The sequence below is a fragment of the Phaeoacremonium minimum genome (assembly GCF_000392275.1).
Source record: "Phaeoacremonium minimum UCRPA7 unplaced genomic scaffold PA7_03_scaffold_33, whole genome shotgun sequence".
NCBI lineage: Eukaryota > Fungi > Ascomycota > Sordariomycetes > Togniniales > Togniniaceae > Phaeoacremonium > Phaeoacremonium minimum.
The window spans coordinates 139638-156639 of NW_006920940.1; the positions used below are offsets into that span (position 1 = coordinate 139638).

Here is a 17002-nt window from a genome sequence, read left to right on the forward strand (position 1 = left end):
TAGACTTACAGGATTGGAGCACAGCAAAGTGTGTCTTAAGAAGTGTACGTTGGGAAGAAGGATTTGACGGGGAAGATACCATTCATCAGATATGGGAAACTGCTGTGACAAGCTCGGCTGGGTATTCTGAATGAGACCTTAAAAGTTCGTCGCAAGCTGTTCAGCATAGATCGAAATCAAATTCAGATGTGTGTCGACTTGCGTGATTGAACCAATATTGAGGTGACGAACTCGACGTACAGGTGATTAAGGATTCTGTATCATTACACAACATTCAAGGTTGGGCATTTTAAATGCGACTATCGGCATTCTCAGTTTTATAATGCACATCTAACCAGTTTGGGTTACAGAAGGACTGCTTTAGTTCTATGAAATTAAGTCTTAGTCGATGTCTGCACCAAAAGCCTGCCATACCCAAGAAACAGTAGCCGCTGTTCAAGCAGAGGGCGTTGCAGAGGGCATGCCACCAGATGGCATAGTACCGTTCATAGTCCCATTACCGCCACCCTGTCCTCCGCCTCCGATTGCAGATCCAGACTCAGCGTGACCACCATCCTCATCGAGATAGGCAGCTACACTATAGTAGCTATCAGTAGAATAGTCTGCGCTGACGTTGATACCGATTTGTATCCACGCGAACAGGCCGTCCGTAATGTCCTCCCCGAGGTAGACAAATTGCGGGAATGGATCATAACTGGCATCAGTCTGTACAATGCTCCATTGATCATCATCGTTGCTTGTGACTGCCTGAGTGTTGCTCGTATATGGGTAGGTAGCTTCAACAGCAGAGCGCAGAGTCTCAGGCCAGAACAGCTGACCGATGTGAGAAACCGGTGCATTCCAGACGGAAATAGTACCGTTGGGTTGTACGGTTGCGTTGGTGTGTGCAAGGAGGTGTGTGTGCGTGGCTCGACCGTCGTAGTGGCCAGGGAAGATAGTCTCGAACTGAACCACACCATCGTGATCAGTCAGTTGGATTCCTCGAAGGTAGGTTGAGTTGTAGCCGTCCGCCGCGTAGTTTCCAGAAGTACTGATGCCGGAGTATATGCCAGTGGCGTTGCAATTCCAAACATCAACGGCCACTGCCGGAACTGGCTGACACGTCTCGACATCAACATATTGTACCTCGAGGAATAGATCGATACCGTCACAATACTCCTCCTCCTTGACGTTGCTGCGCAGGTTCTCACCCACAACATAGTACGGGCCATCAGTCACCTCAGGGGCAAGAATGCATGATGTGTTGGCTTCGAACACCGTCTCTAGTGCGGTGAACATGTCGTATGCATTAACACCCGTCATGTTGTGATTGACTTCTTCCCAGGCTTCAAGATCGGAGAGGTCGCGGCGGTATTTCTTGGCGGCTGCATCACGTTAGTTTCTTGGCCTGCCTACTCCTCTCCCCTAGAATATTGTGCTACACTTACGAGACTTGATGTTCCTCTTCTCGCGAAGGCTTTTGACTTTCTGTGCACGACGCACCACAGCCCGCTGTTTGAATGAACGAGCGGCTTCGGTATTAATACAGGATCCGAGAGAGCGAGCGGCATTTTTTGAGGCGTGGTCGCGGGCAACGATCTCGCGCTTCATGTGGTGAGCATCGTGGGTCTCGCCTGGATGGGCAACAGCAGCTGCAATGAGGAGCCATGCAGATAGTAATTTGGCAGCAACCATTGTGAACAGATTCAAGAGAATCTCAGCAAAGAATGAATTTCAAGAGAGATTGGTGTGCTGCTTGAACCAGGAAGGACAGTGGTCGGTCTTGGAAATTGGAGGTACGGTGATGTGGAACAAGGTACAATAAAGACGCCCAGTTTAGGAACAAGATGTCACCCTTTATATCACCACCACATTCGCAAGATGATCAAGCTTTCGACTTCCGGCACTTCTATACATGTCTCGGCATTGGGGCCTGCCAAACTTGAGCCTTGGTGATCGCTTGGTGGAGTAGTTTGGAGATGGGCTGCTCAAGTGGCTGACCCAGCCGCAAATGCCTCGATGTCGATTGGGCAGATTCAGGGTGGATGGAGTTGTTGACGACGAGCCCTCGAGGGATCTGCGAGAGCCGCAAGGCAAACCTGGACCAATCAGTTTGAACATTTTGCCAAAAGTCAAGCCCCTGCAGGAACACATCGCGAGTTGTTTGCTGGACTTTGTGAGGCGTCAGCTTGTCTTAGCCGTTGAGCCCGCTAGTTGTGGCTGCGTGCATGACGAGGGATCTCCACTGCTTGGGGCTGTGGAGCTCCCGTGAAGTGGGCGGAATCTCTCTAGTTCTGCATGACGAGTCAATGCTGGAAATAAAAGGAGCACACACATTACGTGTCGCCTGGGGTCCACGCGTACCAGGAACAAAATGCATTTCTGGGCTTCGACCGTATTGCTCCCGAAAAGGCTCTCTTTTGAATACTAATTGGACATTGCGCACTGCTGAGTTGTACCCAGGCGCATTCGCCTCATCCCTTTCCATCACTAATTGGGGCATCCCAGCATGGCAGCGTCAAACAAAACCAGACCGTGCACCAACGCCTATGATAGGTACCGATAACGAAGGATTTTTCGTTTAACGACGTACACACGATTAGTGTCTGAGCCTGGCTAGCTTTCTAGATTATGGCCCCAAAAGCCAGAACCTGGACAAGTAGCCTTTATATATATATAGAACGCAAAGCCATGTCGAACCACCGTGCACGACTGCTTGTAGACAACATGTGGGAATGACGAGTCACAGTCCCAGCGTCCACCAATCGTATTTATCAGGTTCAAAATTGAAGCCTCTGTCAACCAAGTTCTCCCAGTAGACTCGGAATGTATCATAAAAGATAGAAGCCCCCATTCTCGACAAGATTGGCGGAGATCGGTGCTTGTTTTCCAAGAACGGCATTTCTTGAAGAATTGTGCAGGCTTTACAAATGACATCATCCGGCGCGGTTGCTGTGGTGCTCAGTGACTCCCGAACTCGCTCGATAATGTCAAGGAGTAGCTCACGCTGCGTGTCGTGTGGCAACTGCAGTATTCGTATTAGCACAAAGGCACCATAGCACATGGCTCGCCGGATGTGCGTTGGAACAGCTGCAAGGTTCATCTCGGAGGTGATTTCGACGAGTTCGCCAGCAGCGGCCTCTGCACCACTGATGAGATCTAACAGGGTTTCCGAGAAGGGTATATCGTCAAGAAGAGCGAATGAGAGCAGCTGTAGTTTGGAGTAGAGAAAGGATATCCGAACGGCATCGTTGGCTTGCGTTAAGTGCTTTTCCTCCAGAGTGGACATTTGCTCGAGATAATATCTTATCATGGAGATCCGTGCTTCTGGCTCAACAATTCCCACGGGAGAGGGAGAGTTGGCCCCAATCTCCCAGGATAATCTCATCAACATGTGATAGGTATGACACAGCTGAGACAGATCCCGATCGACTGCCGGGTTGTCGAAAGCGTCAAGCAGGTTCGAGTCAACCAATATCGACGGGGCCACACCTTGTGCACTGGATTGCATCTGGTTCACCAGATAGCAAGAGAGCCAAGTTGTGAGCCTAACATCTTTATCTGCTGCAGTCAATGGACCACTCAGAGATCCATGTTGAAGCGGCCAGTATGGTTGACTCGGCCGGTGGAGCCCCAGCTGAAGGCTCATCTGAGTAGCGATGCTGCTATAGAACTGTGAAGGGTCTTCACTTAAGCGAGCTGCCTTGAACGGCCAGATGCACATGATCAGTAGCGCTTGAATGGTCTCAACGGAGTATGACGACATATGAATACTAGCTGCTATCATGGGCTTTATCATGGGCGAAAGCTGAGTCTGTTGCTTCCAGCTAGACGTGACGGCGCAGATTACCCAGAACAACAAGGAACTCCGCATGTAGACCTCCTCTGGTGATTCGGAGCTAACTTTAAACGGTAAGTAGCGGTGATGGCGAGTAAAGTACGTTTTGAAATGTCTCTCAACCTGGCTACGTGTAAGGCACACGTTGCCGAGAGTACGGTCTTGATCTGTGAGAGGTCCGGACGGTATTGGAATTGCATTCACAGACAGTGACGTAGAAAACTGCGCTGGCGAGGAACCAGTCCCATCCGAGGTGCCTGAGAGTTGGGCTTCCCACGAGACTGGTTCAAGTGGTCGGCCGATGGTATCCTGCCCGCTCTGCGGCGATGCGGATGCATTGCTGGCTCCGGAGTTTGCCAAGGTCTGCCGAAGTTGCTGAATCTCTGCCGACATCTGTTGCACACACCTCCCCTTGGAGAGCCGCTTAAACGATGGATCGAAGACGCAGGTCAGGCCCAGCGAACGACAACGTGAGCAGCCCCCTGGGACTCTTTCGGGAGCATCGCACCGCGTCTTCCACTGGCGGCATCTAGTACAAGCCTTTGCCTTCATTTCCAAATGAGAGCGACTCCGATGCAATGGGACTTGCGGGGCATCAAATGGTTTAACTAAGTAATAGCGATGCGAGCGCAGACCAAGTTGAATTCTTGCATGCCGATCAAGAAGAAGAGCAGAACTTAGCATTGCCGAGTTGATGAAGTCATGGGTAGATGTCGATGCAAAGCTCTCGGCTCTTCGGATGGAACCCAACAGAGTCAAGCTGGTACTAACTGGGGCGATGAGTCGGCCGCTTGCAGCGACTCTGGTTCTGTCCTAAGTATGTCTACATGCAAGCACAATGCCTAGGTAACTAAGTCTGGTTCGCAGCGAACCCCGCAAGCAACTAGTTTAGTCTTGAGGGGGGGGGAGAAGAGCAACCCCAAGGGCAGGTTAGAGCCGTCAAAGCTTGTCCTGTGGGTCATGATCGAGCCCGTCTTGCCTCACCTTAGTTCACATGTGACGGTACTGGCTGAATCCGCGTGGAACACTCTCTTTGTCTTGCAGAGCTTATTAGAATATGCGGTTAATTTGGGACCCGACCTGAGAAATCCTCCCAATTACTATACACTGGATGGCAGATCGACCTCGGTAGATGTGAGGGAAAAGCGGATCGCATGATGGATATGCAATGATTCTAACTACATTCGTAAACTCAGTCTGTAGCCTTGAAAAGATATCGATAAAGAATGTATCAATTGATCCTGCAGGCGAGCGATGAGCTAGGTGTGCTAAGTCATGGAGGCGTGGTATATCTACAGTGGCTAACTTCCCCCGCACTTGCACGGTTCTCCATTCCGATCACATTGCGGCTTCGCAATGCCCCTTTCCATTTCCCCCTTTCCCCACTAGTCCAGGATCGTCCAACATGTCAAGTTCGTGCACTGTACGACGACTCACCATTTTGCAGTGCAAGGAGTACGTGCTAGGTTTTGTAGACTTCCATTTGATATCCCAGCCACGTGAGACCATGTCGATTGTGCTATCCTGGCAGAACCGGCGTTTTCGGGGTTTTGTGAGCGGATGAATATAGCAGACTTAGAAGTTTTCTCTCAACTTTCCTTCAAGGTTCGTAGCACGGCACGAAGGGTCAGAACAATATTTAAGTCACTGGGTGGTTGTATTCATTTCGCTCATGAGAATCGATTCGCACATCTTTTGTCTAGTTCTGAAGTCACGGATTGTCTTCCCGCAATGACTTCTCGCCAGGCCAAAGTTGTTATTCAAAATGTGTCGATATTTGACGGACAGCAGATGAAAAGCGGCCAAACTGTCGCATTCGAACATGGCTTAATAGTCAAAGACACCAGAGACGCAACAGCCATTGTTGATGGAAATGGAGGGTTTCTCATTCCCGGATTGATCGACACACACGCCCACGTACATGGTGTCGAAGACCTGGTCCTTATGGCCCGCCATGGAGTCACTACCTGTCTTGATATGGGTACCAGGGATATCAGTGTCTTCGAAAGCCTCCGCGGCGGTGTTGGCCATTGCGATATACGCAGCGCAGGAATACCTGCAATGTCTGCGGGCAGTCGCTTAACAAGCAAACCTGGGTTTCCTCAACGGTTACTAGTAAATCGACCCGAAGACGCAAAACACTTTGTCGCAGATCGTATCTCAGATGGGGCTGATTATGTGAAAATCATGATGGAGGCGGAGGGGCCAGACCAGGAGACTGCAAATGCAATGGTAGCCCAGGCTCATGAGCAAGGACGGAGGATCGTAGCCCATGCTACAAGCTGTCCCACATTCGAGAAAGCGGTGACGGCCAAGGTGGATATTGTCACACACGTTCCTCTGGAACATCCACTTAACAACGACGTGATATCCAATATGAAGGCTGCTGAGTTGGTGGCTGTGCCGACACTGGTCAAGATGATCGCCTTGGCGGCCGATGACTCAAAGCTGGACTATGCTAACGCAAAAAGCTCTGCCAAAAGCCTGAAAGAAGCAGGCGTTGCGATTCTCGCAGGGACTGATGCTAACATACACTCACATGGTGTGAATAGGGTGACGTATGGCGACAGCATGTGGAAGGAGCTCGAACTTCTGGTTGAGGTGGGGCTGTCACCTCTGGAAGCCGTTCAGTCAGCCACATATCAACCTGCAGCGGTATTTGGCCTCACAGATAGGGGGGTTATTGAAGCAGGCAAAAGGGCAGACTTGATACTCTTGTCTAAGAATCCGTTGGCAAATATCACGGACATCAATTCAGTCCAGCGGGTCTGGTGTTACGGGATGCAGGTCGAGGTATGATGTTGCATCGTAGCATTAGACACATACACATGTCAGTATATCTAGCTCTGCCTACAATAAATTATGAACTGTATCTGCAAGCTACTGTAAGTCTAGGGAACAAGATTGCAAAGAGGATTCATGTCACTCGTATACAAGCAAGTAAACCAAGCAAGATCATGAGCAATGGCAGATAGATTACTTGGCGATATCTGAGCCACATGAAACCAATAGTTGGAGTCATATTTGTAGGGGTAATAATTGATTTGAAGCATTTGAAGACAGTGCTGCAGTGTTTAGATCAGGATCTCCAAAGCTGGTGTTGATGAGAGACAGTTGATAACCACCTAGCTGTCACAATAGCAACTAGCTTAGTTAAGACTCGTTTATCTCGTTACTTTCTTACAAAATTGCTTCCGATGAGGTTTCATGGTCTCTCGCGGTACATAGCATTTAGCAGTGCACTGCCATTTAGTGTTACCTGATCACCACAGGCATATCATATTGACCATCAAATGTCCCAACAAAACTAGGTCTTCTCTAACCAGAATTGACCTATGACATGTCTTTTGGTAGGACTGAGATTTGCGTTGCATGGCATACTATTCCAGTTCGGGTTGCACGAGACAAGGGTTTCGCAATGTTGTACCTTGGCATTCCGACGCCAACCATGAAACTACTCCCTATCAACGCCACACAGATCGCAATGGCTGTTCCTGTCTCGGCATAGCTAGTTGACAGAACCCAATGCTATTAGCATGTATCAGCATCAATTCCACCTACTCATAACCGATATGCCAAGTATGCTTGAGAAACTGATTTGGGAGTACCACCGGGAAAGCCACCCCCGCTAGCTCCAAGGACACCACCAGAGATCAAACATGAAGGGTGACCCGCGTGAACGGCACATTTGCAGCAGACCAAGTGGTCACTTGACATCTAGTTCCCACACTTGAATGTCTCCTTCCGCCGTGAGGCGCCAACGGATTGAGCGTATCCTTGACCAAGCCCTCACGACAGACCCTTTTACAAATCCAGAACTGCGGGTTACTTAAACACCATTAATCCTTGTGGACAGGAATGCTGGCCATCGAAACGTTCATATCAAAAGTTCAACGACATTGATTTTCCATGGCATCCTCCGATTTACAAGTCGCCTCTGTCGGGCATTCTTCCATTTCAAAGGAAATCATGTCTGCAGGATCATCGAGTCACGTCGAAAATGGCGAGCATGACATCCCATCCGCTATCATACCAGTCGACGCCGATGGCAAAGCCTTGCCATTTCACGCCGGTCGACCCGTCGTGAGCGTGGAAGACGAGAAACACATGAAGTGTCTTTCTTGGAAGCTAGATCTCTGGATCTTACCCTTGCTTACACTTGTGATGCTCCTTGCATCCATGGACCGATCTGACGTGAGTGTTCCTTTGCAGTAATCCAATTGCGGCTCGAGATCTGTGATCTAATATGGTGCTGACATGACCAACCTTAATTATAGATCGGGAATGCCCAAACAGCCGGCATGCAAGAGGCTATTGGTGCAAGCGGCCACCAGTGGGCTCAGGTCGTCTCACTCTTCTACTTGGGATATGTGCTCTCCCAATTTGTGTCTACAGTTCAACTCCGACAGATTGGCCCCCAGTTAACAATTGGAGGCGGAGTCGTATTTTGGGGGGTCATGACAATGCTCTTGGCCGTGGTCAAGAACTGGTCTGGTGGTGTTGCTGTTCGCGTTTTCATCGGCTTCGGCGAGGGTTATGTTCACGCGGCGTCGCTCTATCTTACCATGTGGTATGGCCCAGAGGAATTAGCCACTCGCGCAGCCATCTACTTCAGCACATCAACTCTAGCGGGCGCCTTTAACGGATTGATCGCATATGGCATCATCAAGGGCATTGGCAACACCCCACCTTATCAGGCCTGGCAATGGATTGTCCTGATTGAAGGCACTATCACCACTGCTGCTGGAATCATGGTTGGCCTGCTACTGCCAAACGTACCAGAGCGTGTTAGATGGGGCTTCTCATCGGAGGAAAAACGCCTTCTCATTATTCGAACTTGGCGAGCAAACAATACTCCCGGTGCAAAGTTTAGGTGGAACCAGATGAGTGTCGCTTTTAAAGATCCCGGACTGTACGCATACCTTGTCATGTTCATGGCCTGTCAAATTGGGGTGGCATGTTTGGCCAGCTTCCTACCGGCTGTCGTTCACGACCTTGGATACAGCTCTGTCAGAGCCCAATTAATGACAGTACCCATTTACGCCTGTGGCTTTGTGGGCACTATATTGTTAGGCTATCTCTCAGACAAGTTCAACAGACGAGGCATTTGCGTTCTCTCGGCGACCATTGTCTCTCTGGTTGGCTACGGCCTGCTAGCGGGCTTTCGAGAGAGGGTTGCGCCTCGTTATGCTGCCTTGTGCCTCATTGCAACCGCACAATATGCAAATACAAACTTGATCCTCAGCTGGGTTGCCTTCAACACACGACAGTGGACTCACCGTGCGACAGCTGGCGCAGCCGTCACCATGTTTGGCCAGGCGGCTGCATTGGGAGGACTACAGGGCTTTGACACGAAACCACCTTATGTGAAAGGCAATATTATCGTCATGATTTGTGTGGTGATGATTGTACCAGCTTGTATTTTCAACATGTGGTACTACACTAGGCAAAACAAACGTAAGGATGCACTGATGAACCATCCCGAGACGGAGATCCAAAGACAGAGCACCTTTGAGGAAATCGGTAATGCTCATCCGGACTTCCGTTACACGATCTGAAACATCTTGAGTTCAATGCTGTCAACGATGAAATTTCATACTAGAGCTTTGGTAGATATTGGGCCATAGTTGAGCACTTAAAGTTGCTTGAAACAAATGTCGGGATTTGAAGGTGACCAAAAAGGGGATGGTGACGAGTTATGTAAATGTGAGGAATTATGAAATTCAGTATCAATAGTCTATAAGACCAAATTTGATGTTCATTCTGCCCGATTTCAGTCGACCTGATGGGCAAACGAGTGCCCATTCACCGATCATTGACCTAGTGCCTTGCATACAGGGAGTCTTCGATCATTCCATGTTGATGTCTGTTGACAAGAAGCGCGGCTAAAAGATTACCAACTCGGGTGTGACTTCACTTTTTAAAACCTACACAGCTAAGTTACTAGGCTTAAATTTCAGCCGTGGAGGGGAGTCGTTAGAATTCCAGGGTGCATTCTGCGGCATGGATAAGTGCCGTTCGATGCCGATATAGGTCAAGCAACCGGAAAGCGATTTCGCAATCCAATGATGCCCCATGGCGGTCACATGTTGATCCCTTCAACACACCTGAACCATTTTTAGTTTGAATCGGCAACTGATAGTCTCGGGGTTCAGTTTAGTTATTGGAGGAAGTACTGTGATAGGAGATGATTTTCTGTATAGGCTATGTTAGGAGAATTATGAAGATTGTGATGACTGATACTATTCAATCCAACTGCCCCAGCCTTGACCAAGCTAACAATGTGAATCGAGCCACACCTTATACCAACACTTACACCTTGGCCTAGAGTCTCATCTTTGTGATAGTACAGCCCCGCATCGAACCCCTTTAAGCTGTAACATTGTCAGTAGTCAACAGCCTGATAGAACTTTTAGTAACTGCTCCTTACATTGCATCAACCTATCTATTTCGCATATCATCATAATCATAGATCACCCAATATGGACCAACTATTTCTTATTTCTTATCAGGGCACAATCACAACCCTTCGATTATCTGAAGGGCCATCTCCAGAAGACTCGCTTCGTGAAGTAGCGACATCGAGGGCTTGTGAACCCAATCCATCATGGTTGTCATTGGATGCAAGTCGTAGAGTTCTTTATTGTACTGAGGGCGGAATGGTATCTGGAATGGGATCATTGAAAGCTTTCAATATTCTACCAGACGGCACAATTGCTGAGACAAGTGAAGTACAAACACCAAAAGGTGCGGCCCATCACATCTTGTACAATAGTGAAAAGACAATGGTGGCAGCATTTTAGTAAGATCGCGATGCCTTGCCATGTTTCTAACTAACGTGTGGCAGCTATTCTGGCTTTGTTGGCACTTACGATGTAGCCAATTCTGCACAATTGAAAAACATGCAGGAGCTGACTTTCGAGCTTGCTGCTCCCGGACCGGGAAAGGCACAAACACAAACCCGTCCTCATCAGGTTGCAATTGACCCAACTGGTCGTTTCATTCTCTCGGTTGATCTTGGTGATGATTCAATTCGCGTATTTGAAATCTCTCAAGACGGCCAGATCCATGAAATTCAAGGGCTGAGCCTCCCTAAGGGGTCGTATCCACGGCATCTTTCTCTGGTTACAGTACAGGATGGTCTGAAATTGTACATCTTGCTGCAAGAAATCAATGCCATCCTTGTATACGATGTCATATACGAGAAGGCGGCGGGCCTGAGCTTCTCCAAAACAGACGAGGCGGTCCTCGCGAGATCCAGCAACGGAGATCCAATAGTTCATAGTGCGGAGAGATACCTCAAAGCCTCTCACATTCTAGCCTCGGTAAGTCAAGACGCGAATTGCGCAGCATGTAATTAACAGTCTGTAGCCTGACAACAGATTTCTTCTCGTTTCACTGCGCGGCGATTCTAATCATCTTATACCATCGCCAGTGCATCCAGGAACAACGATTAGTTCAGACAGCATTCTCTCATATAGCATTAACCCTACATCAGGAGTACTCACATTTGCAAATAGCGCCCCTTCAGGAGGTAACATTCCCCGACAGTTCTCTTTGAATAATACGGGAGATAAGATCGCAATTGTTTCCCAGAGGGATGGTTGGGTGTCAATTTTTGAACGCGATATTGTAACGGGCAAGATTGGAAAATTGATTGGAACCAAGGGTGGATTTGGGGGGCCCAACGATATGGGCCCTGTCTGCATTTTATGGGATAGTACCAAAGCATAACGAGCACATCTTATAGTAAAATGGCTTCCGACCTATTTGACAAGCCACCCATTCCATGTAGTATGTCTGAGTAGGATCTGCCATTGTATGATGGTTATGAATTTCGTGTCTATACATTGACTACCGCTAAAGGTCGAACTGGAGACGCAGTTGCTCCTAGCCATTTTAATGGCGATAGAACGAAAAGAAACTCTTTGACCTTTGCCTCCGCTAGCTGTTCCAGGTTCATAACCTCAATGATGTGAATTCCATTTTTCCACAACAATATGCCGTGACATGGACGTTGTCTGAAATTAGGCCCCAGCTGGACTTGGTCGAACTGAATAGTGTCTGCTCCAGCGGCTCGAACGCCGTGATCTGCCAGCCATTGTCCCCCGCTGGCTGCCACTCCAGGAACTCCAGTACCATCCCCCAAATAAGCTGTTGCGTCCGAATATTGCTGTATCCAGCCCGTACGGATCAGTGCTACATCTCCTTTATTCAATTTCGTGTCTCCAAGCGAAGATTCCAAGTCTTCAGCTGTGATGCCATAGCCAGCTTCCAGTCTTGATGTTCCCTTTAAAGTTGCAATATCAAGAAAAACACCCCTGCAAACCATAGGCTCGATTTTGTCAACCCCAAGTGATTTAAAGCGGCCTCCGTGGCATGCTTCAGCTGCGTTGACGTCTCCATGCATGACACCATTATTGCTGACGTGACACAGAGCATCAATGTGAGTACCAACATGGTCTCCAGTGACAATCATTGCATTTGACGACGATCCTCCTTTCCCGGTCATGTCGCGATCCCCGTGGCGCCAAGTTAATGCCATTGAAAATGGTACGCTGCTTTTTGAAGCAGGCATCCCATTTTGCCAAGACACTGCCAAGTCATAGACGCGAATGCCACTTTCCAACCATTTTAATATACTCATTGTGGGGATCTTAATCAGTCTGTGTATGGAATTGCAATATTGATAAGATCCTGTGAAAGATATGGGCTCGGGAATGTTTGAGCGGAGTGGGATATTTTGCACACAGCAGATATTCACTTAAAATATTGAGGCTGCTATGCACCGATTCTTCAATATGGCATTAATAGCAAATATCCAGATGTCTAAATAATGCTACGAAGTAACCATCAATTGAACAAAGCCGCTTGTTCAGTTTACAAAAAATGCATAGGCCACATACCTGCATTGTAGTATCGAAGTCAAGACATATTCCGGTGGCGTAGACTATGCCGAATCGTCGGAATCACGCTAGTCATGACCAATAGGCGCACATTGTGCTATGTTGAACATCGCAATCATGGGGAGATCACTAACCGAGGTTAACCCTGAGAGTGCCTAGGAACTACCCTAAACAGGGATGACAGGATCGAACCTTTAGCGTTTCAGTGCTGGGGCGTTCTTTTCTCCCACTCTAGAAACTCATCAGGTGATTTGACTGTTGGTTTGGAGGTAGCATGTTTTGATTAAGTATATGCAAGCCTTTCCAATGCGTATGATTAGGCGGATGAACGAAACATTACCACTCGTCTTTGGATATATTAGAGTAACATAGAGCACGTCCAGCAACGATCTTTCTCAATCCACTTTTAAATCATACAGTCATGTCTTCTACTATTCTCCTGCAAACTCCGGCAAATGACCCGCGTGCGGCGTCAGCTGGTCTTTATCGTGATGGGCTGCAAAGCAAACCTACGGTAGAGATGCCAAAAGTTTCAGACATAGGACTGCCAACGTTTGAAAGTCCATATCAGGAACGAGAATATAAGAAGAAACGCCTCGCCCTAGCGTTCCGTATATTTGCTAAATACGGATTTGAAGATGGTGTCAGTGGACACGTCACTCTCAGGGTATGTTCTTCTAAATGTATCTGAGTGTGAAGGAGTAACGCAGTGGAACTCAACATGATCATCCAACAGGATCCCGTAGAACAGACAAGTTTCTGGGTTAATCCCTTCGGGAAGGCTTGGTCGAACTTGACTGCTGAGGATCTGATACTGGTTGACAAAGACGGGAAGGTGGTTGATGGAGGGCCAATCCGACTTCTCAACGCTGCAGGTCTGTTTTCATGACCCTCTAAAAATGCATAGCTAATCTTGTTCAAGCCTATGCAATTCATCACGCAATCCATGCCGCACGGCCTGATATCAACTGCGTAGCACATTCGCATTCTATCTATGGTAAAGCTTTTAGCACACTGGGTCGCAACCTAGATATTACTACACAGGACGCCTGTGCGTTCTATAACGACATCGCTCACTACGTGTCCAAAGGCGTGGTCCTTGACTCAGAGGAAGGCAGAGCTATAGCTAAAGCAGTCGGAAACAAGAAAGCCGCCATTTTGCAGAACCATGGACTCATCACTTGTGGCACATCAGTCGAGAGTACTGTCTTCTGGTATATCGCGTTAGAGAGATGCTGTCACGCCCAGCTACTGGCGGATGCTGCAGCTTCTGGTCGGGGTGGAACAACTGTTAGCATTGATGCTGAAGATGCTGCGTACACATATCGAACGGTCGGATCAGAGATTGCTGGATGGTTCAGCGCCAAACCTATGTTTGAATTGGCAGAGCTGGAGGCTGCACAATAGTGACCAAATTGTTAGTCATTATTAGCATGAATAAATGACCATGAAGTCTCTGTAGCGCGTAGAAGGGAAAGAGTCTGTTCCTTTCGTCTTTTGGTCCCTTTGATGACCCTTTGAAGACTTGCGAACTCATCAAGCAATGACCTTTATGTCTAGATGGTGTGTCTTTTCAGGGAATTCATTATATGTGTTTAAAGAAAAGGTGTTCTGCAGGGATAGCGAAAAGAAATAGTTTCCTGGCTAGAGTGGACAACATGAATATTGCACGGGAGGTTTGAACTACCAGGTGATGATACCATGCTAGTTTACAACCACAGCTGGTTAGAAACGCTTGCGTCTCAAACTGATAGCCAGTAGTAAACGGACGCACATCACACAGTACAAGCAGAACAGGCATTACATATGAGTTAGCCAACAGAAATTAGAACGAAAACATTCTGATCCACTAAGTTTGATCATCAATAAGAAGAATCCACTCATGCGAACTATACGCCAGCTATTCTCTGCCAAAGGGGAGCTTCAAATACATAAGAGGAATATGTTGTTGTGAACCATGTGTGTCCGTCTCACCAAACCCTCCTGACACAGCCGGCCTTGTTATTGTTGCTTTGTAAGCCATTGCCTGGTCAAAGAACAATGATGCTTGGACGTTTCTCTCGGAAACAGAGTACAGCTTGCAGATTGTTTCCGGAGTGAGAATTCCTGTTTGTTTGACCCTTTCGTAGACCTCCTTACTTGGGAACATGACGTCAAACGTCAATTCGTATGGTCCTGAGTTCTTGCTTCGTAGGACGGATGCAACATCGGCCAGGTAGCACGTGCCCTCAAGTGGCTCTGGCGTTAACCAGTACTTTCTGGACGATACTAGTTTTTTACTTTTGCCTGAAAAGGTCTTCTCTTGGATTGGTCCAAGAGAGCCTGAAGTCGAGGTTAGCTCGTCTTCGACAAGCGGTAGAAATTGACTTACGAGGCTGATGAACATATGTGTTGTCACCTGAAACCTCAATTGCTTTGATTGGGAATAGAGCAATAGGGTCAACCTTGTGCACAATGTGATAGACACAGAATTCCGAGAGAGGACCCATAGGAATCTCGCATGGCGTGAATGGCCACGCAAAGTTGCCTGCTGTAGCAAGTTGACCCGGATAAGGGGCATGCGTGAAGCCAAACTTGAACATCCCCGCGACCTGATCAGCTTGCTCCTGAGTTGCAGCCCGAGCCTGACCAGCGATAAATACTTCTTTACCGATGCTCTGATCAGGTTCCAGGGGTCCCATCACACCGTTCACTCCGTATTTATGAATCTTCATCTCATACTCAAACCCATAATCATCCAGCCTCTCCTTAGCTAGCTTCCTGATCATTTCGATCCAAGAGTCAAGTTGCTGTAGCAAAATGGGATCGCGTAGGGCCCCTAGGAAGATACTTTGGTACCCATTGACCTTTGCACCCTCAAGCTTTACCGTGTATTCTCCTTCGGCCTCAGGAACAAACCGGGCATTTCGAACGCGAACAGACCTGTCGTCAAGCTGCTCATATGTCGTCTCATCCAAATGAAGAGCACCTCCAGGGCCATGCAGGATATCGGGTCTGGTCTTCTCATAAAGGAAATGAGAAGCAACGGAAACGGTCGTGCACTTGGATTTGGGATCGAGTGGAATCATGTCGAAGCTATCGTCTCGGATAATGGCCAAGCTTTCCCTTGACTTGGGAATCGAGCACTGTGCTCCACATTCCATGATCTTTCCCATGGCGTAGTTGATACCTAAGATGGTCTGCGTCAGCAGCTTGCCTGCTATCATTGTCAGGGCGTGGTTCGAGAAATGCATACCAAGATTATGGAAGCCGTGGAACACACAGAACGCAGCATATGGGGACGGATCATATGCTCGACCACCGATGATGATGTCAAAGTCCGGATTCTCACGCATCGCTTTGAGATATGGTTCCAGACCCATTTGAGCAACAATTCGTGTGCTAGATTCGATATCATTCTCCGTCATTTCAGGTACGCCACCTCCGCATGGCTCAATGAGCCCATCGCTAAGTTTTTGTCGCACAAAGTCTTTCGGGATTTCAGCATATATTTTGATGACTTTCAATGGTCTCAGCCCATTCTTCTTCACGGCCTCGGCAATGACCTCGGCAGCTTTGTCAACATGAGCGTTTTCGCCGTCACCCCCAATGGAACCAATCAAAGAGGGTACGTTGTAGAGATGAGCTGCCTTGGCGAACAATTCCAGGTCACGAGCAAGACGACTCCAAGCGACATTTGGCGTTCCAGTTGCCAACCGACCAGGGCCACTGTCTGTAGAGCCGCCGTCAGCAATGATTGCATCACATGACGACTCGACCGTATTCCAAAAGATATCTTCACTAAATCCCTGGCCTAACTGGCCGATGGGAGTGAAGATTCTGAGTTCTTTCTTGGTTGAAGTAACTGCAGGAGACATGATGGATGACTTTCTATTGGGCAAAAAGTAGGCCTTGATTGGAGACTAGAATAATTAAGCTATCTGAGTGAACTTGGCACGCCCAACACTTTAAGGTAAAACATCAGTTCGTCCTTCTAGTCTAACCTTGAATTTCAAAACTCCGATGGTCAAATCTAGACGACAGCAGGTAGAGTCCGATACGTGTGAGAAGCCCCGAAGCGGACTTTATTCAACACGCCGTTTTCCCGCCCCTTGAGTCCCCCTACTGCTCGGTAAATGATACTTGGACTGCATTGTTTAGAATGACGGTTCGCAATGGTACTTATGAATTGAGCCTCCAGAAGACAGCGATACGCCATCCCATGCCGACCTGATCCTTGTATTTTCCCCCACACCGACTCAGAGACGCGGGGTATCCGGGGTGCATTGCGAGACCGGCA

At 48.2% G+C, this 17002-nt stretch overlaps 3 protein-coding genes across 3 annotated transcripts; 1 reads left to right on the forward strand and 2 right to left on the reverse strand.

Annotated features, from left to right (window-relative positions):
• Window positions 1–435: 435 nt before the first annotated feature.
• UCRPA7_434 (putative gpi anchored protein) lies at window positions 436–1674 on the reverse strand (the record flags this gene model as incomplete). Its single annotated transcript, XM_007913030.1, has 2 exons — window positions 436–1364; window positions 1428–1674. 2 exons carry the CDS (start codon window positions 1672–1674, stop codon window positions 436–438), a joined length of 1176 nt encoding a protein of 391 aa, XP_007911221.1.
• A 6112-nt stretch (window positions 1675–7786) lies between these two features.
• UCRPA7_435 (putative mfs transporter protein) lies at window positions 7787–9375 on the forward strand (the record flags this gene model as incomplete). Its single annotated transcript, XM_007913031.1, has 2 exons — window positions 7787–8011; window positions 8095–9375. The coding sequence occupies 2 exons, from the start codon at window positions 7787–7789 to the stop codon at window positions 9373–9375; spliced, it is 1506 nt and encodes a 501-aa protein (XP_007911222.1).
• Window positions 9376–14623: 5248 nt separating this feature from the next.
• Window positions 14624–16085, reverse strand: UCRPA7_436 (putative caib baif family enzyme protein; the record flags this gene model as incomplete). Its single annotated transcript, XM_007913032.1, has 3 exons — window positions 14624–15045; window positions 15095–15892; window positions 15959–16085. The coding sequence occupies 3 exons, from the start codon at window positions 16083–16085 to the stop codon at window positions 14624–14626; spliced, it is 1347 nt and encodes a 448-aa protein (XP_007911223.1).
• Window positions 16086–17002: the final 917 nt, after the last annotated feature.